This window comes from Pristiophorus japonicus, chromosome 20 (genome assembly GCF_044704955.1).
Source record: "Pristiophorus japonicus isolate sPriJap1 chromosome 20, sPriJap1.hap1, whole genome shotgun sequence".
Lineage (NCBI taxonomy): Eukaryota > Metazoa > Chordata > Chondrichthyes > Pristiophoridae > Pristiophorus > Pristiophorus japonicus.
In genome coordinates, this window is record NC_091996.1 from 6,417,347 (window position 1) to 6,440,045 (window position 22,699).

At 53.1% G+C, this 22,699-nt stretch overlaps 1 protein-coding gene across 1 annotated transcript in view; it reads left to right on the forward strand.

The window, feature by feature from the left end:
• The window catches only part of LOC139233071 (laminin subunit gamma-3-like), a 113,818-nt gene that overhangs the window by 23,215 nt on the left and 67,904 nt on the right, over positions 1 to 22,699 (forward strand). Inside the window, exons 2-5 of the mRNA XM_070863590.1 lie at positions 1,389 to 1,693; positions 7,583 to 7,713; positions 18,578 to 18,744; positions 20,520 to 20,708. Coding sequence (XP_070719691.1) covers positions 1,389 to 1,693; positions 7,583 to 7,713; positions 18,578 to 18,744; positions 20,520 to 20,708 — 792 coding nt within the window. The remainder of the gene's footprint in view (positions 1 to 1,388; positions 1,694 to 7,582; positions 7,714 to 18,577; positions 18,745 to 20,519; positions 20,709 to 22,699) is intronic.

Below are 22,699 nucleotides of genomic sequence, written 5' to 3' on the forward strand. Positions count from 1 at the left end.
ATTTACCTGGAAGGAGTATCTGGGGTCCTGGATAGTGGGAAGGGAGGGGGTAAAAGGGCAGGTGTTGCATCTCCTGCGCTTGCACGGGAAGGTGCCGTGGGAAGGGGAGGGTGCGCTGGGAGTCACTGCGGAATGGACCAGGGTGTCACGGAGGGAGTGGTCCCTTCGGAATGCTGGGAGGGGAGGGGAAGATGTGATTGGTGGTGGGATCACGCTGGAGGTGACGGAAATGGCGGAGGATGATCCGTTGAACCTGGAGGCTGGTGGGGTGAAAGGTGAGGACAAGGGGAACCCTGTCATGGTTCTGAGAGGGAGGGGAAGGGGTGAGAGCAGCAGTCCGAGAAATAGAACGGACACGATCGAGGGCCGTGTTAACCACGGTGCAGGGGAATCCTCTGTTGAGCAAAAAGGAAGACATGGCAGAGGCACTAGTGTGAAAGGTGGCGTCGTCAGAGCAGATGCGACGGAGACGGAGAAACTGGGAGAATGGAATGGAGTCCTTACAGGAAGCGGGGTGGGAGGACGTGTAGTCCAGGTAGCTGTGGGAGTCAGTGGGATTATAGTGGACACTGGTCGATAGCCTATCCCCAGAGAAGGAGACGGAGAAGTCGAGGAAGGGAAGGGAAGAGTCGGAGATGGACCGTGTGAAGGTGAGGGAAGGGTGGACATTGGCTGCACAGTGAATGAAATTTTCTAGTTCAGGGCGAGAGCAGGAAACGGCTCCGATACAGTCATCAATGTCCCGGGAAAAGAGGTGAGGGAGGGGACCCGAGTAGGACTGGAACAAAGAATGTTCCACATATCCCACGAAAAGGCAGGTATAGCTAGGACCCATGCGGGTTCCCATAGCAACACCTTTAATTTGGAGGAAGTGAGTGGAGTTAATGGAGAAGTTGTTCAATGTGAGAACAGGTTCAGCCGGGCGCAGGAGGGTGGTGGGGGATGGATGGGGACTGGTTGGGCCTCTGCTCGAGGGAGAAGCGGAGCGCCCTCAGACCGTCCTGGCGGGGGATGGAAGTGTAGAGGGATTGGGCGTCCGTGGTGAAAAGGAGACGGCTGGGGCCGGGAAACTGGAAACTGTTAAAAGTGACGGAGGGCATCGGGGGGAGTGGCGGATGTCGGTGGGAAGAGACTGGACACGGGGAGAAAAAATAGAGTTGAGATAGGAAGAAGTAAGTTCCGTGGGGCAAGGACAGGCTGAAAGGATGGGCCTACTGGGGCAGTCCTGTTTGTGGATCTTGGGGAGCAGGTAGAAGCGGGCTGTGTGGTGTTGGGGAACGATGAGGTTGGTGGCTGTGGAGGGAAGATCTCCAGAGCAGATGAGGCCAGTGACGGCCTGGGAAATAGCGAGTTATATATATTTATATTGTATTTCTCTCTGGTTTTAGGCAAAGCGTTCGAGATCACCTACATCCGCCTGAAGTTCCACACCAGCAGGCCGGAGAGCTTTGCCATCTACAAGCGGACGCGGGAGGGAGGGCCCTGGGTCCCCTACCAGTATTACAGCGCCTCGTGTCGGCAGACGTACGGCGCCACGCCCGGGGGCTTCCTGCGGCCGGGAGACGAGGAGCGCGTGGCCTTCTGCACCGACGAGTTCAGCGACATCTCCCCGCTGACCGGCGGTAACGTGGCCTTCTCCACCCTGGAGGGCAGACCCAGCGCCTACAGCTTCGATACCAGCCCCATGCTGCAGGTAAATACCCTCCCCCACCCCCCCCCCACCCCCCACCCCATTCCACTGCCCACCTGCACCCCATCACTCTCCCCCCCACCCGCCGAACACCCACCCGGCTCCCCTGCACCCGTCAAATCTCCCCCCGTCCCCCCCCCCCACCCCTGCCCCCCACACCCGCCAACCCCCCACCCCCAACGCTGCTCCCCACCCCCCGACCCCTGACCCCTTCCACTGCCAACTCCTCCCCCCCCCCCCTCCCCCGGCCCCTGCCCCCCGCACCTTTCCACATTAAAGTCCCCACTCCAGAGACTTGAGCACAAAATCCAGGCGAGACGACTGAGGGAGCGCTGCACTGTCGGAGGGGCCGTCTTTCAGATAAGACGTTAAACCGAGGCCCCGTCTGCTCTCAGGTGGACGTAAAATATCCCATGGCACTATTTCGAAGAAGAGCAGGGACGTTACCCCCAGTGTCTGAGCCAATATTTATTCCTCAATCAACATAACAAAAACAAATTATCTGGGTCATTATCACATTGTTGTTTGTGGGAGCTTGCTGTGCGCAAATTGGCTGCCGCGTTTCCTACATTGCAACAGTGACCACGCTTCAAAAATACTTAACTTGCTCTAAAACGCTTTGGGATGTCTTGAGGTTGTGAAAGGCGCTATAGAAATGCAAGTCTTTCTTTACTTGGTGCTCATTAGGTTACGCTGGGATAGGTGTTGGAGAATGGGCCGGAGGCCAGTGTCAGTGTCAGGCACTCCTTGGTCAAATGTAACACCATTAGATGTGAGTATACCTCCCCCGAGATACAGAGTAAAGCTCCCTTTACACTGTCCCATCAAACACTCCCAGGGCAGGTACAGCACGGGGTTAGATACAGAGTAAAACTCCCTCTACACTGCCCCATCAAACACTCCCAGGGCAGGTACAGCACGGGGTTAGATACAGAGTAAAGCTCCCTCTACACTGTCCCATCAAACACTCCCAGGGCAGATACAGGGGGTTAGATATAGAGTAAAGCTCCCTCTACACTGTCCCATCAAACACTCCCAGGGCAGGTACAGCACGGGGTTAGATACAGAGTAAAGCTCCCTCTACACTGCCCCATCAAACACTCCCAGGGCAGGTACAGCACGTGGTTAGACACAGAGTAAAGCTCCCTCTACACTGCCCCATCAAACACTCCCAGGGCAGGTACAGCACGGGGTTAGATCCAGAGTAAAGCTCCCTCTACACTGTCCCATCAAACACACCCAGGGCAGGTACAGCACGGGGTTAGATCCAGAGTAAAGCTCCCTCTACACTGTCCCATCAAACATTCCCAGGGCAGGTACAGGGGGTTAGATACAGAGTAAAACTCCCTCACATGGGACTCATCAGGGCTGGGTTAGGTACACAAGCACACTTTTACATACACGCACACACAGATTGTGGTGCTGAGATTTTACAGGTTCTGGTAATGAGTAGCTGTGAAAATCCCACAGTATCCTGTAGGGGTATACATGTGTATTAGAGAGAGTATATAGGATGGTTTCTCTGCCTTCCAACCCCCTCACCATTTAATAACACGATCCCAACCCTGCCTCTGGACGGCATCCTGTAATCTTACAGCTCCACCCTTCTCATTTCCTCTAGTGGCCCTGTCTGACTGAAGTTGGCCAATTAGTGTGTGGTTCAGGAGAGTTCCTCCCGCAGACTCGTGCTATTTCGGGAGTTTGCTTTGCGATAGCCTGGAGATACGGATGACCACATTAAAGTCCTTCGCCCGTGAGGAGGGGCTGACGATTGCTGGCCCCCGGTTAGAGACGCACTTCGGAGCGGGGGAGCTGGGACGTGACAGGCCAGGCTTCCCCGGTTCAAAGGTCACGGTGCTGGTGACCTCCCGCACGCATCTGACCCTAGTCAGTGGAACTCCTCGCCCGAAACGGCCTGCTCTAATACCTGCAGCCAATCTCGGGCCGGGAGTCTGAGCCAAAGCCTGTGTGAGATTCCCCCAACGCTCACCGTGTTTACGCAACGTGGGACCAAGCTCACGCTCGGATTTATGCCCCTGGTGCCACCCTGCGTGCGTTATCCTCTCACCATGATTGCAATGTATTTGCTTTGTTAGTTCTTTGCTTAAGAATTCATAGCAACACATTGCTATTAAGAACTAGTTGGTTTATTAACAAATGTTTAACAATCACACTACACATTACCAGTTCATCCACCAGGCTCACAACCACCTGCCTCATCGTGGATCCCCCGAACCAAACTGGCTGGGGTTTTATTGAGTCTTGTGAGCATCACATGACTGGCTAAGCCGCCCCCAACTCAACAGCTCCACAAACCTGTGAGCAACATTACATCGGTGATTTCCCATTCAGTTAATGTGGCAAACCAGGGTCCCTTTTCTGATTAGGTAATAGTACTGCATGGCCTTCCCCCCTCCGCCCACCTATCTACCCCCTCACCGCTTTCCTCTGTATCTGTCTTGGGAGTGTTTAATGAGGGTAGTTTTACTGCCCCTGGACGGTGGGGCGCTCCCTCCGACAGTGCGGCGCTCCCTCAGTACTGCCCTCCGACACTCCCTCAGTACTGCCCCTCCGACAGTGCGGCGCTCCCCTCAGTACTGCCCCTCCGACAGTGCGGCGCTCCCTCAGTACTGCCCCTCCGACAGTGCGGCGTTCCCTCAGTACTGCCCCTCCGACAGTGCGGCGCTCCCTCAGCACTGCCCCTCCGACAGTGCGGCGTTCCCTCAGTACTGCCCCACCGACAGTGCGGCGCTCCCTCAGTACTGCCCCTCCGATAGTGCGGCGCTCGCTCAGCGCTGCCCCTCCGACAGTGCAACGCTCCCTCAGTACTGCACCTCTGACAGTGCAGCACTCCCTCAGTACTGCCCCTCTGACAGTGCGGCACTCTCTCAGTACTGCCCCAGTACTGCCCCTCTGACAGTGCGGCACTCCCTCAGCACTGCCCCTCCGACAGTGCGGCGCTCCCTCAGTACTGCCCCTCCGACAGTGCGGTGCTCCCTCAGTACTGCCCCTCCGACAGTGCGGCAATCCCTCAGTACTACCCCTCCGACAGTGCGGCACTCCCTCAGTACTGCCCCTCCGACAGTGCGGCGCTCCCTCAGTACTACCCCTCTGACAGTGCGGCACTCCCTCAGTACTGCACTGGGACATTGTCAACCTGGACCTTTCTGCTCAAGTCCCTGGAGTGGGACTTGAACCCACAACCTTCTGACTCGGAGGTGAGAGTGCTGCCCACTGAGCCACAGTTGACACTTATATGTAAGTGTTCAAAGAAAATGGAAATAAACATAAGAAATAGGAGCAGGAGTAGGCCATTTGGCCCCTCGAGCCTGCTCCGCCATTCACTAAGATCACGGCTGATCTGATCCTGGCCTCAACTCCACTTCCCCTCCCGCTCCCCGTAACCCTCGACTCCCTTATCGTTCAAATATCCGTCTATCTCCACTTTAAATATATTGAATGACCCGGCATTCTTATCTCCGTTTTAAATGTGCAACCCCATATTCTGAAACTATGGCCCCTAGCTCTAGATCCCCCCTCGTGGGGTAACAACCTCTCAGGGTAGATGCACAGTGCACAATTGTTTATTTTTAAATGCCCCTCTTGTTTTTCTCTGGGGTTTTTGGTCACAGCAATTCCAGGAACCTCCAGACCAAATCCTGGAGTATTGACAACTCCAGTCCCCACAGTAGGCTGCATGGGAACGTAACAATTAGGAGCAGGAGTCGGCCATTCGGCCCCTCGAGCCTGCTCCGCCATTCAATAAGATCATGGTCCTGCACTGTCCCCATAACCCTTGATTCCCTTAAGATTCAAAAATCTCTGGGGCAGACAATTCCAAAGATTCACTACTCTCTGAGTGAATAAATTTCTCCTCATCTCAGCCCTAAATGACCAACCCCTTATTCTGAGACTGTGACCTCTGGTTCTAGACGCCCCAGCCAAGGGAAACATCCTCCCTGCATCTACCCTGTCGCGCCCTGTAAGAATGTTTCACTGAGATCACTTCTCATTCTTCTAAACTCTAGAGAATACAGGCCTAGTCTACTCAACCTCTCCTCATGGGACAATCCCCCCCCCCCCCCCAATCCCAGGAATCAGTCTGGTGAACCTTCGTTGCACTCTCTCTATGGCAAGTATATGCTTCCTTGGGTAAGGAGACCAAACCTGTACACAATACTCCAGGTGCAGTCTCACCAGGGCCCTGTGTAATTGCAGCAAGATACTCAAATCCTCTTGTAATAGCGGACAACCTTAAGGCTTATTCTGAGACTGTGATCCCTGATTCTCGACTGCCCTGCCTGGGGAAACAGCTGGTCAGAATCCACCCTGAGAGAGAGAGAGGGAGAATGAGGATGAGAGAGAGAGAGACACACACAGGGCCACGACCTGGCCCCTTGGTCTCATTTTAACTAGAAAAACAAAATTCTTTGCTGAATGGTTTGTTGTTATTGGCGGTGTAACAGGGTCAGCTTTGCGAGTTTGTGTGGGAACATTCAAAACTCTCCAGGTTTCACCGCAGGCCGTGTGATTGTTGGTTCGTGGGGGAGTGTGGGCAGTACAACTGATGGCCCCCTCCCCGGGACCACAGGCCGTGTCAGTGGCACTCCCCACCCCCCCTCCCCCCCAGGCCCATGGCCAGTGTGAATGATATCCCCTTACCTCCCCCCCCACACACCTCATTCCGGGGGCCGGTCAAGGAATGTCACTGCCGTGTTGCTCCTTTGGGATTGAATCGTTGATGGTACATTTCGGAACCCGTCCAATTCTCGCCCATAGGAAGCCACACTGATCGTCTGGCCAAGCTCTGTGACACAGTGTCCACCGGGACCCTCGCTCCCTGACCCTGCTCCTGGGGGATGGGGAAAGGTTACAGCCTCGAGGAGGGGGTCTCGGACTGAAGGTTCCGGTGGAAGATCTTACACTGAGCTTGGCTCAACACTCTTTCGCTCTCTCTCTCACTCTCTCTGTCTCTCTTCCTCACTCTCCCTCTCACTCACTCTCTCTATCTCTCTCTCTCTCTCTCTCTCACTCTCTCTCTCTCTCTCTCACTCTCTCTATCTCTCTCACTCTCTCTCTCACTCTCTCTCTCACTCGCTCTCTCACTCGCTCTCTCTCTATTTCTCTCACTCTCACTCACTCACACTCTCTCTCACTATCTCTCTATCTCTCACTCTTATCTCTCTCTCTCTCTCACTTTATCTCTCACTCACCCACTCACTCTCTTTCTGTCTTTCTTTCTCTGACTCTCTTTCACTATCTCTCTCACTCTCTCTATCTCACTGTCACTCTCTCACTGTCACTCTCTCTCTCCTCACTCTCTCTCTCTCACTCTCTCTCACTCTCTCTCACTCTCTCTCACTCTCTCTCTCTCCCACTCTCTCTCTCACTCACTCTCACTCTCTCTCTTTCTCTCTCACTCACTCTCTCTCTCATTCTCATTCTCTCTCACTCACTCTCTTTCTCTCTCTCTCATTCACTCTCTTATTCTTCTCACTCACTCTCTAACTCTCTCCACTCTCTGTATCTCTCACGCTCTCTCACTCGCTCTCTCTCTCTTTCCCTCTCTCTCACTCACTCGCTCTCTCTCACTCACTCTTACTCTCTCTATCTCTCTCTCTCACTTTATCTCTCACTCACCCACTCACTCTCTGTCTTTCTTTCTCTGACTCTCTTTCACTATCTCTCTCACTCTCTATCTCACTCTCACTCTCTCTCTCTCTCACTCTCTCTTGCTCACTCTCTCTCACACTCTCTCTCTCTCACTTCCTCTCACTCTCTTACTCTCTCTATCTCTCACTCTCACTTTCACTCTCCTTCCCCCTCTCTCACTCCCTCTCCCCCTCCCCTCCCTCGCTCCCTCGCTCTAACGCTGTTTTTGTCCTGTGCTAGGAGTGGGTGACAGCCACGGATTTGCTGATATCCTTGAACCGACTGAACACCTTTGGCGACGATATATTCCACGATAACCGGGTGCTGCGCTCCTATTATTACGCCATCTCCGACCTCTCTGTGGGCGGCAGGTAATTCTCCATTCTCTCCAACCATGGCTCCCGGGTTCTGTGCGTCGCTGAAAGGTTTGCTCCGGGGGGGGTCTGATCCATGGGGGGGGGGGGGGTTCTGATCCGGGGGGGGGGTTCTGATCAGGGGGGGGGGAGTTCTGATCCGGGGGGGGTCTGATCCAAGGGGGGGGGTTCTGATCCGGGGGGGGTCTGATCCATGGGGGGGGGGGGAGTTCTGATCCGGGGGGGGTCTGATCCAAGGGGGGGGGGGGTTCTGATCCGGGGGGGGTCTGATCCATGGGGGGGGGGGGGGGGAGTTCTGATCCGGGGGGGGTCTGATCCAAGGGCGGGGGGTTCTGATCCGGGGGGGGTCTGATCCATGGGGGGGGGGGGAGTTCTGATCCGGGGGGGGTCTGATCCAAGGGGGGGGGGTTCTGATCCGGGAGGGTCTGATCCATGGGGGGGGGGGGAGTTCTGATCCGGGGGGGGTCTGATCCAAGGGGGGGGGGGGTTCTGATCCGGGGGGGGTCTGATCCATGGGTGGGGGGGGAGTTCTGATCCGGGGGGGGTCTGATCTAAGGGGGGGGGGTTCTGATCCGGGGGGGGTCTGATCCATGGGGGGGGGGGGGAGTTCTGATCCGGGGGGGGGGGTCTGATCCAAGGGGGGGGGGGGAGGTTCTGATCCGGGGGGGGGGTTCTGATCAGGGGGCGGGGGGTTCTGATCCGGGGGTGTCTCCTCCACCCTCAGTGCACCCACTGTACAGTGAATCCACTCACAGCAACAGACACCAACATTTCAGTCATACCTTCATCAGGACGATACCAGACTGAGAGGCTCGAACTCTCGGAGAGACTGAACTGGCTGGGCTCTCTCTGCTGAGGGGCGACCTGATAGAGGTTTCACAATTATGAAAGGATTAAGGTGCAGAAGATGTTTCTACTTGTGGGGGGAGTTCAAAACTAGGGCTCATAAACTTAAGGTAGTCACTAATAAATCCAATGGGGAATTCAGGAGAAACTTTTTCACCCAGAGAGCGATGAGAATGTGGAACTCACTACCACGGGGAGTGGTTGAGGCGAATAGTATCGATGCATTTAAGGGGAAGCTGGATAAACACATGAGGGAGAAGTGACTAAGAATATAAGAAATAGGAGCAGGAGCAGGCCACTTAGCCCCTCGAGCCTGCTCCGCCATTCAATAAGATCATGGCTGATCTGATCATGGACTCAGCTCCACTTCCCTGCCCGCTCCCCATAACCCTTTATTCCCTTATCGCTCAAAAATCTGTCCATCTCCGCCTTAAATGTATTCAATGACCCAGCCTCCACAGCTCTCTGGGGCAGCGAATTCCGCAGATTTACAACCCTCAGAGAGAAGAAATTCCTCCTCATCTCAGTTTTAAATGGGCGGCCCCTTATTCTAGAAGGATCCGTTGATGGGGTGAGATGAACATAGGAACGTAAGTCATAGGAGCAGGAGTCGGCCATTCGGCCCCTCGAGCCTGCTCCGCCATTCAATAAGATCATGGCTGACCTTCGACCTCAACTCCACTTTCCCGCCTGAATACGAGGGGTGGGAAGAGGCTCGTGTGGAGCATAGACACCGGCACGGACCGGCTCGGCCTGTTTCTGTGCTGTGGACTCTGTGTAAACGCTCAGCTTCTTTCCCAGGATATTTTTTTAATTATTCATTCACGGAATGTGGGCGCCGCCGGCATTTATTGCCCATCCCTAATTGCCCCTCGAGAAGGTGGTGGTGAGCCGCCTTCTTGAACCGCTGCAGTCCGTGTGGTGAAGGTGCTCCCACAGTGCTGTTAGGGGGGGAGTTCCAGGATCGTGACCCAGCGACGATGAAGGAACGGCCGATATATTTCCCAGTCGGGATGGTGTGTGTCTCAGAAGGGAACGTGGAGGTGGTGGTGTTCCCATGTGCCCCGCGGCCCTTGTCCTTCTCGGCGGTAGAGGTCACGGGTTTGGGATATGAACCCTGAACGACAGAAGTCAACACCGAAAGGGTTGGTCTTGGAAAATGGCGGCAGATTGGGCTGGAGATTGGCTTCGACGGGGCAGCGAGGGGTCGGTGCACATGGCGATCATGTCATCGCCGCTCGCGTGCTGCTGCCGGGACCACACTCCCCCCCCCCTCCCCCCAAACCTCCGGGACAATTTCCCGCGAGGCAGTAGCCCACACCTCCCCTCCCCCTGGGTGAAAACCCCGTTAGCAGCCCCCCCCCATTGTGTGTGCCGCCAACAGTGGTGGAAAAGCAACCCACAAAAAGGTATTTCAATTCCAGATTGAAGGGCATGTAAACGCAATCCCATTCGGCTCTCTCCCTCCCCCCTCCGACCCGCCCCAGTCTCGGGTCCCAGTGTTGCCAACGCTCCAGGATTGCCCTGGAGATCTCCAGGAATTAAAGGCGAATGTCCCCCTGAGGGGAGATAGGGAGTTGGGTCCTTGGAGCCGGTGGGAACGTCCAGCTCTGCCCATTCCGACTCCAGCCCCTGGAGGGCTCGGGACAACACCAGGGGGTGGGGAAATGCCAGGAACTCTCGGGGTCGGAAATATTCCAGTTTCTGGTGTTTTGATGGAAATATTCCAGTTTCTGGTGCTTCGAGGCTCGGGAGCGAGGTTAAAGTTAGCGGATGCTGTTCAGGATTTTGGACTGGTTCTCGCGCAGCAGGCTACCTCGATCGGCCCCCTACAGCCCGCTGGATGGTGATCAGATGCAGACTGTCCCTCTCGGCAAATATCGCAGCCAGATGTGGGGGGGGGGGGGGGCTAACATCTGGGAAACAGGCTGGATGGGAGCGGCGGGGGGAGTTGGGGGGCGTGGTCAGAATGTTTGTGGATGGGTGGGAAAATCCTCCTGCACTCTGTCTCTTTCTCTCCCCTTCTCTCTTTCCCTCCCTCTCTCTCTCCCTTTCCGTCCTACCCTCTCTCTTTCCCTCGCTCTCTCTCCCTCCCCTCTCCTCTCTCTCCGCACCTCTCCCCCCCCCCCCCCTCCCTCTCTCTCCCTCACCCTCTCTCTCTTTCCCTCCCCCCTCTCCCTGTCTCTCTCGCTCTCTCTCTCTCTCTCTGTCTCTCAGACAGAACAGATTATTCTCACCACATCACAGCAGGCCTGTGAACCAAAGCACCACCACAGTCTCACTGACTGCAGGCTATGGGACATGCAAAACATTTCAAAACCCCTGCCAAGCCTGCGAACCTCACAGAAACGCAGAGCGGAGGGTGAATTAATGAACATCTTTCAGAACTGCGTGTACTCTGTGCCGATACCAGCTGCCCCACATTCTGCTCTCCGGCCCCACGGCATTGTCAGAGACAGTGCTCGCCACCCAACCAGGTCCCAGCCCGGCTCAGGGGGAGGTGAGGGGGCGATTCTTGTCTCTCCCCTGTGCAGCTGCCTCGGGGGGGGGGGGGGGGGGCAGAGAGGAGTGTGGGAGGGAGGGGGGAGTGAAGGGGGGCAGAGGGGAGAGGGGAGGGGGAAGTGAGGGGGGCGGGGGGGGAGAGGAGTGTGGAGGGGGGAGAGAGGGGAGAGTGAGGGGGAGGGCAGTGTGCGGAGGGGAGAGTGGGGAAGAGAGTGGGGTGGGGAGAGTGGGGGGGAGGTGGTGTGGGGGGCAGATGGGAGAGAGTGGGGGGGAGGGGGAGAGAAGGGAGAGTGGGGGGTAAGGGGGAGGGGGAGGGGGCGTGGAGGGGAGAGTGGGGAAGAGAGAGGAGTGGGGGGGGAGGGGGTGTGGGGGACAGATGGGAGAGAAGGGAGAGTGGGGGGGGGGAAGGGGGAGAGGAGGGAAAAGAGTGGGGTGGAGAGGGGAGAATAGGGGGGTAGAGTGGAGGGGAGAGAGTGGAAGGGAGTGGGGGGAGGGGGAGAGTGGGGGCAAGGGAAGTGGGGGTTGGGTTATGAATGGTTGCCTCTTCCCAGTGCTTTGGGCCTCCTGTCCGACCCCTCCACAATCTTGTGTTTAAACCGAGGCCCCGTCTGCTCTCCCAGGTGGATGTAAAAGATTCCATGGCACTATTTCGAAGAAGAGCAGGGGGAGTTATCCCCGGTGTCCTGGGGCCAATATTTATCCCTCAATCAACATAACAAAAGCAGATTATCTGGTCATTATCACATTGCTGTTTGTGGGAGCTTGCTGTGCATAAATTGGCTGCTGCGTTTCTCACATTACAACAGTGACCACACTCCAAAAGTACTTCATTGGCTGTAAAGCACTTTGGGACATCCTGAGGTTGTGAAAGGCGCTATAGAAATGCAAGTAGTTAATTTTTTTGAGGTTATCGCATTGCCGATCTGAGCTGACGTCTTCATGGTAAAACGTTTCTCTCTCATATCAAAGCATGGTCAGGATTCCTCGACAGCTGTTGGCCATCTGGTTCTTAGAGTGCAGAATTTGGTCTGGAATTGATTTCGATCCACAGTAGCTGGAACCTCTCCATTCCTGCTCCGCTCCCGTCGACGGCTGTGAGCCACGGAGAGATCACACCCTGTTATTATCCCCATTTTATCTCCCACGTTGCCCCTTGCAGCGATCTCCGGGTTGTGGGAAGGCACTGTTACAGATTGAAGTCCATTCATTGGTGAGGGCGGGGGGGGGGGAGGGAGGGAGGGGGCGTCGGGTGGATGTGGGAGGCCGTGCGTGAAGTTACAGCGACAGAGAGAACAGGGAGTGGGACTAACAGGAATACCGGAGGAGGCCATTCAGCCCCTCGAACCTCCTCCATACTGTAATGTATGCACAATGTGAGGATGCTCACAGGTTTGTAGAGCTGTTGCTGCCGGCCTCTTTCCCGCGGTTACATCCGGGCCAGGGTGTCCCTGGAGATGGAGCACGCGGTGTCCACCGGTACGCTCGCGGCCTTCCGCGAGAGGTGGGCGCCGGAGGGACTGGAGTGCATCATCACCCCCGGCAACCAAATTTTAATTTGAGCCACATGTCTAAAGTTTAATTTGTCCAAGTTTGTCGGTTTTAGTGCCCCCCCCCTTTAATCAGGGGGCACTTGATTATTGTGTCTACAAAAAATAGTTGTAGAGCTGTTGAGTTGAGAGTGGCTTAGCCAGTCACATGATGTTCACAAGACTCAATAAAACCCCAGCCAGTTGGGTTCGGGGGATCCACGATGGGGCAGGTGGTTGTGAGCCTGGTGGATGAACTGGTAATGTGTAGTGTGATTGTTAAACCTTTTGCTAATAAACCAACTAGTTCTTAATAGCAATGTGTTGTTATGAATTCCTAAGCAAAGAACCCATGAAGCAAATACATTACACATTAGATCATGGCTGTTCTGTATCTCAACTCCATTTACCCGTCTTGGTTCCGTAACCCTTACTACCCTCACCTAACAAAAATCTATCGATCTGAGTTTTGGAATTTTCAATTGCCCCCCCTGCAGACTCAACAGCTTTTGTGGGGGGAGACAGTTCCAGATTCCCACTAACCCTTTGTGTGAAGAAGTGCTTCCTGACATCACCCCTGAACGGCCTGGCTCTAATTTTAAGATTATGCCCCTTGTTCTGGACTCCCCCCACCAGAGGAGATAGTTTCTCTCTATCTACCCTGTTAACTCCTTTAATCATCTTAAACACCTCAATTAGATCGCCCCTTAATCTTCTACACTCGAGGGAATGCAAGCCCAGTCTGTGCAACCTGTCCTCGGCATTTAACCCTTTTATCCCCAGTGCTCACAGAACTCCAGGTGTGGTCTGACCAGGTTTTGTATAGCTGCAGCATAACTTCTACCCCCTTGTATTCTAGTCTTCTAGATATAAAGGCCAGCGTCCCATTAGCCATTTTGATTATTTTCTGCAACTGTTCAAGACATTTGAATAATCTATGTATCTGGAGCCCACAAGTCTATTTGGACCTCCACTGATTTTAGATTCTCACCATTTAGAAAGTCAGCAGAGCAGGTCTCCAGTCGTCCTGGTTTACCCTTGCCACTGGATAAAGGCCTAGCTCTGTCGAGCCGTGTGGTGGCTGATGTGCAACGGTCACCACACGTTAAAAAAATCCACGCACAGGCATCTTCCACCCCCTCAACTGGAGTTCAGGACTGGAACATCAGGTCCTTCATCGAAACACCTGTGAACTCGTGGAAGCAAGTCATCCTCGCTCTAGGGACCACCTATGGTGACGGTACCATATAATACTATACATTCTATACTGTACTATATAAGACTATACATTCTATAGTATACTGCACTATAATACTATACATTCTATACTATACTGCACTATATAATACGATGCACGCTATACTATACTGCACTATATAATACTATACATTCTATACCACACTGTACCATAATAATACCATACATTCTATACTATACTGCACTATATAATACTATACATTCTATACTGTACTATATAACACCATACTATACTGTACTATATAATACTATACATTCTACACTGTACAGCACGATATAATACCATGCATTTTTCTATGTTTTCTATGTTCTATGTTTCTATGCACTCTATACTATACTGCACTATATAATACTATGCATTCTATACTTAGCTGCACTATATAATACTATACATTCTATACTATACTGCATTATATGATACTATACATTCTATACTATATAATACTATACATTCTATACTATACTGCACGATATAATACGATACATTCTATACTTAGCTGCACTATATAATACTATACATTCTATACTGTGCTATGTAATACAATTCTATACTGCACTATATAATACTATACATTCTATACTGTACTGTACTGTATAATACTATCCATTCTATATACTGCACTATAATACTATACATTCTATACCATACTGTACTATATAATACTATACATTCTACACTATACTGTACAATATAATATGATACATTCTATACTATACTGTACCATGTAATACTATACATTCTATACCGCACAATAATACTATACATTCTATACTATACCGTACCATATAATACCATACATTCTATACTATACTGCATTATATAATGCTATACATTCTATACTGTACTATATAATACCATGCATTCTATACTATACTGCACTATACTATACATTCTATACCATACTGTACTATATAATACTATACATTCTACACTATACTGTACAATATAATATGATACATTCTATACTATATCGTACCATGCAATACTATACATTCTATTCTATACTGTACTATATAATACGATACATTCTATACTATACTGTATAATACTATACATTCTATACTATACTGCACAACAATACTATACATTCTATACTATACTGTACCATATAATACTATACATTCTATACTATACTGTACTATATAATACTATACATTCTATAGTATACTGCACTATAATACTATACATTCTATACTATACTGTACCATATAATACTATACATTCTATAATATACTGCACTATAATACTATACATTCTATACTATACTGTACCATATAATACTATACTGTACTATATAATACTATACATTCTATAGTATACTGCACTATAATACTATACATTCTATACCATACCGCACTATATAATACTATACATTCTATACTATACTGCACTATAATACTATACATTCTATACTATACTGCACTATATAATACGATACATTCTATACTATACTGCACTATAATACTATACATTCTATACTATATCGCACTATATAATACTATAAATTCTGGTGAATCAGCACTGCATCCCCCCCGCCCCCGAGACCAATATATCCATCCCGAGGGGTGGTGCCGAACTGAACACAGTCTCCAGATGGGATCTGACCCGAGCTGTATATATAACTGTGACATAACTTCCTCCTCCCGATATTTCAGCCCCCCGTGAGATAAAGGCCACCATTCCATTGGACTTTTCAATCATTTTTTGCACCTGACCATTAGCTGTTAGTGATTTCCATGCTCGGACCCCGAGATCGCTCCACTATCCCACAGGTCCCAGCTTCTCGCCATTCACAAAATGCAGCGTTCCAAATCCATGAGGCCATGAGGTCCAGTCCATGGGTCTTCCAGAACCTTCCTGCACTGCAAACCTCCCAGAGAGTCAGTAGGCTCTTGGGAGACTTCTGCCAGTGTCTGGTACAATCAGAAAACGAGAAACAGGAGCAGGAGTTGGCCATTTGGCCCCTCGAGCCTGCTCCGCCATTCAATAAATGATGGCTGATCTGATCATGGACTCAGCTCCACTTCCCTGCCTGCTCCCCATAACCCTTTATCCCCTTATCGCTCAAAAATCTGTCTATCTCCGCCTTAAATATGTTCAATGACCCAGCCTCCACAGCTCTCTGAGGCAGAGAATTCCACAGGTTTACAACCCTCTGAGAGAAGAAATTCCTCCTCATCTCAGTTTTAAATGGGTGACCACTTAGTCTAAAACTATGCCCCCTAGTTCTAGATTTCCCCACGAGAGGAAACATCCTCTCTGCATCTACCCTGTCAAGCCCCCTCATAATCTTATATGTTTCAATAAGATCACCTCTCATTCTTCTAAACTCCAATGAGTACAGGCCCAACCTGCTCAACCTTTCCTCATAAGACAAACCCCTTCATCCCAGGAATCAATCTTCTCTGAACTGCCTCTAATGCAAGTATATCCCTCCTTAAATACGGAGACCAAAACTGTACGCAGTACTCCAGGTGTGGTCTCACCAATACCCTGTACTGTTGTAGCAGGAATTCTCTGCTTGGTGAGGCCACACCTGGAATACTGCGTGCAATTTTGGTTTCCATATTTACAAAAGGATATACTTCCTTTGGAGGCAGTTCAGAGAAGTTTCACTTGGTTGATTCCGGGGATGAGGGGGTCGACTTATGAGGAAAGGTTGAGTAGGTTGGGCCTCTACTCATTGGAATTCAGAAGAATGAGAGGTGACCTTATCGAAATGTATAAGATTATGAGGGGGCTTGACAAGGTGGAAGCAGAGAGGATGTTTCCACTGATGGGGAAGACTAGAACTAGAGGGTATGATTTTACGATAAGGGGCCGCTCATTTAAAACTGAGAGGAATTTCTTCTCTCAGAGGGTTGTAAATCTGTGGAATTCGCTGACTCAGAGAGCTGTGGAGGCTGGGTCATTGAATAAATTTAAGACAGAAATAGACAGTTTCTTAAACGATAAGGGCATACGGGGTTATGGGGAGCGGGCAGGGAAGTGGAGCTGAGTCCATGATCGGATCAGCCATGATCTTATTAAATGGCGGAGCAGGCTCGAGGGGCCGTATGGCCTACTCCTGCTCATATTCATATGTTCTTATACTCTATCCCCTTTGCAATAAAGGCCAACATTCCATTTCCCTTCCTGATTACTTGCTATACCTGCACACTAACTTTTTGTGTTTCATGTACAAGGACCCTCCCTGTACTGCAGCACTTTGCAATTTTTCTCCATTTAAATTATAATTTGCTTTTTTATTCTTCCTACCAGCATGGCGACAGCACAGGTGTGTGTGGGTGGGGGGCCGTGTGGGGTGTGTGGGGGGGTTGTGTGTGGGGGGGGGAGCATGTTTGTGTGGGGGAGGGTGTGTGTGAGTGGGGGCGAGTGTGGGAGGGATGTGTGTGGGGGGTATATTGAGGGAGTGCCGCACTGTCGGAGGTGCAGTACTAAGGGAGTGCTGCACTGTCAGAGGGGCAGTACTGAGGGAGCGGAGGGGCAGTACTGAGGTTGTGGCGCACTGTCGGAGGGGCAGTACTGAGGGAGCGCCACACTGTCAGAGGGGCAGTACTGAGGGAGTGCCACACTGCCGGAGGGGCAGTACTGAGGGAGCGCCGCACTGTTGGAGGCGCAGTACTGAGGGTGTGGCGCACTGTCGGAGGGGCAGTACTGAGGGAGCGCCACATTGTCGGAGGGGCAGTACTGAGGGTATGGCGCACTGTCGGAGGGGCAGTACTGAGGGAGCGCTACACTGTCGGAGGGGCAGTACTGAGGGAGTGCCACACTGTCGGAGGGGCAGTACTGAGGGAGCGGCGCACTGTCGGAGGGGCAGTACTGAGGGAGTGCCGCACTGTCGGAGGTGCAGTACTGAGGGAGTGCCGCACTGTCGGAGGGGCAGTACTGAGGGAGTGCCGCACTGTCGGAGGGGCAGTACTGAGGGAGCGACACACTGTCGGTGGGGCAGTACTGAGGGAGCGGCGCACTGTCGGAGGGGCAGTACTGAGGGAGTGCCGCACTGTCGGTGGTGCAGTACTGAGGGAGTGCCGCACTGTCGGTGGGGCAGTACTGAGGGAGTGCCGCACTGTCGGAGGGGCAGTACTGAGGGAGCGCCGCACTGTCGGAGGGGCAGTACTGAGGGAGCGCCACACTGTCGGAGGGGCAGTACTGAGGGAGCGCCGCACTGTCGGAGGGGCAGTACTGAGGGAGCGCCGCAGTGTCGGAGAGTTGGTACTGAGGGAGCGCCGCACTGTCGGAGGGGCAGTACTGAGGGAGTGCCGCACTGTCGGAGGGGCAGTACTGAGGGAGTGCCGCACTGTCGGAGGGGCAGTACTGAGGGAGTGCCGCACTGTCGGAGGGGCAGTACTGAGGGAGCGCCGCACTGTCGGAGGGGCAGTACTGAGGGAGCGCCGCACTGTCGGAGGGGCAATCTTTCGGATGAGACATTAAACCGAGGCCCCGTCTGCTTCTCAGGTGCACTATTTAGACGAGGAGCAGGGGCGTTACCCCGCGGTGTCCTGGGGCCAAGGTTTATCCTTCAACCAACATCTTTAAAACCAGATTATCTGCTCATTATCACATTGCTGTTTGTGGGAGCTTGCTGTGCGCACGTTGGCTGCCGCGTCTCCCACATTACAACAGTGACTGCCCATTGGCCGTAGAGGCCGTTGGGAGGTGCGGAGGAGTGGAGGCGAAAGGCGCTATATAAATGTGAACTGACTCTGTCCCTGGGCTGTATTTGCAGGTGTAAGTGTAACGGCCACGCGAGCGAGTGTGTGACCAACGGCCTGGGCCGCCTGGTGTGCGACTGCCAGCACAACACGACGGGCGTGGACTGCCAGAAGTGCCGCCCGTTCTTCCACGACCGGCCCTGGGGGCGAGCGTCCTCCGAGGCTGTCAACCATTGCCTGCGTAAGTGTCTCGGCCTCACCGCCACAATCTAATTTCTCACCGCCCCTCTGACCGTGCGCCGTGTCAATCTGTTCCTGGCGCTCATCCTTGGCCCCCGGTTCTCCATTCCCGGCGCCACAGGAAATCGTCCCGCGGTGTGTTCGAGCCAATCACATCCTTCGATCATTGGAAACCACTCGATCAGATCTCCCCTCAATCTCCCAAGTCATTTTTATTCAAATGTATTCGTTCCCGGGATGTGGGCGTCGCTGGCAAGGCCGGCATTTATTGCCCATCCCTAATTGCCCCTCGAGAAGGTGGTGGTGAGCCGCCTTCTTGAACCGCTGCAGTCCGTGTGGTGAAGGTGCTCCCACACAGTGCTGTTAGGGAGGGAGTTCCAGGATTGTGACCCAGCGACGATGGAGGAACGGCCGATATATTTCCAAGTCAGGATGGTGTGTGACTGGGAGGGGATCTTGGTGTTCCTATGCGCCTTGTCCCTCTGGGCGGTAGGGGTGATGGGTTTGGCTGGTGCTGCCGAAGAAAACCATTTTGAGAGCAGTCCTCACAACTTACTCCATTGGCCCTGCCCGGTTATAATCCATCCGGGGCACCGTGGGTCGATCTTCTGCTAATCACCCCCCACCCACCATTTGCTGCCCATATCAAGGCGACAGGTCGGGGTGGGAGAGCGGGGGGGGTGGGGGGGAGAGTAACCGAGCTGCCTCTCCCCACCTCGCAAACTCCGCCATTTATGCCCCTCAGAGGCCTCAGTTAAACTCCTGCCCACTGAGAGTAGGGGTCGCCACCTCTGATTGGTCTAATTCCTGGGGGTTCCATCACATGACCTCCTGCCTTCAACCCCGCCCCCTCCCCAGCTCTCCTGTAATTGGTCGATCGACTCCGCCTCCCCACGCCAATTTGAAAGCCGATTGGCTGCTCCTCGATTGTCAGTCAGCACATCCTTTCTTCCCCCCCCCCATCTTCAGTATTTAGTCTCCAGTTCCTGGAGACACCAGGGCGATCCGAGCGGGAGGGTGATCGTTTCCACATCGCGCCTCGGGAATTTTATCCGGCGCGGGTTTTGGAAGCGGACAGTGCGGATTGACAATTATTGGTTGTGGCCCGTCTCCGCCCCTTGCCTCAGCTCATCCGCTGCTGAAGCCCTCATCCGTGCCTTCGTTGCCTCTAGACTTGACTATTCCAACGCACTCCTGGCTGGCCTCCCACATTCTACCCTACGTAAACTGAAGGTGATCCAAAACTCGGCTGCCCCGTGTCCTAACTCGCACCAAGTCCCGCTCACCCATCGCCCCCTGTGCTCGCTCACCTACATTGGCTTCCAGTTAAGCAATGCCTCAATTTCAACATTCTCATCCTTGTTTACAAATCCCTCCATGGCCCTCACCCCTCCCTATCTCGGTAATCTCCTCCAGCCCCACAACCCCCCGAGATGTCTGCGCTCCTCTAATTCTGCCCTCTTGAGCATCCCTGATTATAATCGCTCAACCATCGGTGGCCGTGCCTTCTGTTGCCTGGGTCCCAAGCTCTGGAACTCCCTGTCTAAACCTCTCCGCCTCTCTATCTCGCTTTCCCCCTTCAAGATGCTCCTTAAAACCTACCTCTTTGACCAAGCTTTTGGTCACCTGCGCTGAATTTCTACAAATTTTTAAATCTGCTAATACCTCTGTGAAACGTCTTGGGACGATTCACTACTTTAAAGGCGCTATATAAATACAGGTTGTTGTTGTTGCGAAAGGTGCCCAAATGATTCGTTATCCATTGCTTCGCTCTAGCCTGTAACTGCAGCGGGAGGTCGGAGCAGTGCGTCTTCAACGCGGACCAGTACCGTCGGACGGGGCACGGAGGGCAGTGCCTGAACTGCAGGGATCGCACTGCGGGGGCACACTGCCAGCTGTGCGCCAAGCACTGTTACAGGGACAATACTGCCGAGCCCTGTCAACCCTGCAACTGCAGCCTCGTGGGTGAGTGACTGACATACCGTGTGTGTGCGTGTGAGAGTGCGTGCGTGAGAGTGAGAATGTGTGTGAGTTTGTGTGTGTGTGTGTGTGTGTGTGTATGTGTGTGAGAGAGAGAGAGAGTGTGTGTGAGAGAGAGAGAGTGTGTGTGAGAGAGAGAGAGTGTGTGAGAGTGAGTGTGTGAGAGAGAGTGTGTGTGTGAGTGTGTGTGAGTGAGTGTGAGAGTGTGTGTGTGAGTGTGTGTGAGTGAGTGTGTGTGTGTGTGAGAGTGAGTGTATACCTGTATATGCACGTGTGGAGTGACAGGGAGTGCCCCAGTCACTGAAGCGTGTGTCGGCCTGATGCAGTTACTGGGGTACAGGGGCTGCTGGGAGCTGAAAGTGAGGGGGGAAATGTTGAAGTTGCGGGTTTGGTCTCTGGGCTCTGGGAGGGATGCTACGTTTGGTAATTGGGATCGGTGAGCTCAGAGGCTCGGCTTACGGTCCGGTGATGTGACACAACACAACAGGGCTCAGCCTCTTCATCTAGGTATGAGACGGCTGAGGGCTGACCTGAAAGAGGTCTTCAAATCATGAAGTGGTTGGACAGGGTAGACGTAGAGAAGATGTTTCCGCTTATGGGGGAGGCCAGAACTAGAGACCTTCAATATAAGATAGTCACTAATTAATCCAATGGTGAATTCAGGAGAAACTTCTTTACCCGGAGAGTGGTGAGAATGTGGAACTCGCTGCCACAGGGAGTGGTTGAGGTGAATAGTATCGAGGTATTTAACTGGAGGTTAGATAAACACATGAGGGAGAAAGGAATAGAAGGATATGCTGATAGGGTGAGATGATGACGGAGAGGGAGGAGGCTGGTGTGGAGTTAAACACTGGCACAGAGCGGTTGGGCAAATGGCCCATTCCTGTACCGTAGACTCTGGGTGATATAATGTTCAGCACCGTGGAGCCCTGGTGATCGGGTGAAGGGGATTGGCCGCTCATTGTAGATCCCCGCCTGCTTTCCACCTGTGCAACAGTTGAGCGATCCACTCCCAGAGCTAGACTCGTACCCAGTCCCGCTCACCCATCACCCCCTGTGCTCGCTGACCCATGTCCTAACTCACACCCAGTGTTGCTCACCCATCACCCCCTGTTCTCGCTGACCCATGTCCTAACTCACACCCAGTGTTGCTCACCCATCACCCCCTGTGCTCGCTGACCCGTGTCCTAACTTGCACCAAGTCCCACTCACCCATCACCCCTGTGCTCGCTGACCCGTGTCCTAATTCGCACCCAGTCCCACTCACCCATCACCCACTGTGCTCGCTGACCCGTGTCCTAACTTGCACCAAGTCCCACTCACCCATCACCCCCTATGCTCGCTGACCCGTGTCCTAACTTGCACCAAGTCCCGCTCACCCTTCACCCCCTGTGCTCGCTGACCCGTGTCCTAACTCGCACCAAGTCCCGCTCACCCATCACCCCCTGTGCTCGCTGACCCGTGTCCTAACTCGCACCAAGTACCGCTCACCCTTCACCCCCTGTGCTCGCTGACCCGTGTCCTAACTCGTACCAAGTCCCGCTCACCCATCACCCCCTGTGCTCGCTGTCCTACATTGGCTCCCGGTTAAGCAACGCCTCAATTTCAAAATTCTCATCCTTGTTTACAAATCCCTCCGTGGCCTTGCCCCTCCCTATCTCTGTAATCTCCTCCAGCCTCACAACCCTCCTGCCCCGAGATGTCTGCGCTCCTCTAATTCTGCCCTCTTGAACATCCCTGATTATAATCGCTCAACCATCGGTGGCCGTGCCTTCTGTTGCCTGGGCCCCAAGCTCTGGAACTCCCTCCCTAAACCTCCCCGCCCCTCTACCTCTCTCTCCTCCTTCAAGACGCTCCTTAAAACCTCCCTGTTTGACCCAGCTTTTGGTCATCTGCCCTATTTCTCCTTGTGCGGCTCGGTATCAGATTTTTAATCGCATAACACTCCTGCGAAGCATCTTGGGACGTTTCCCTAC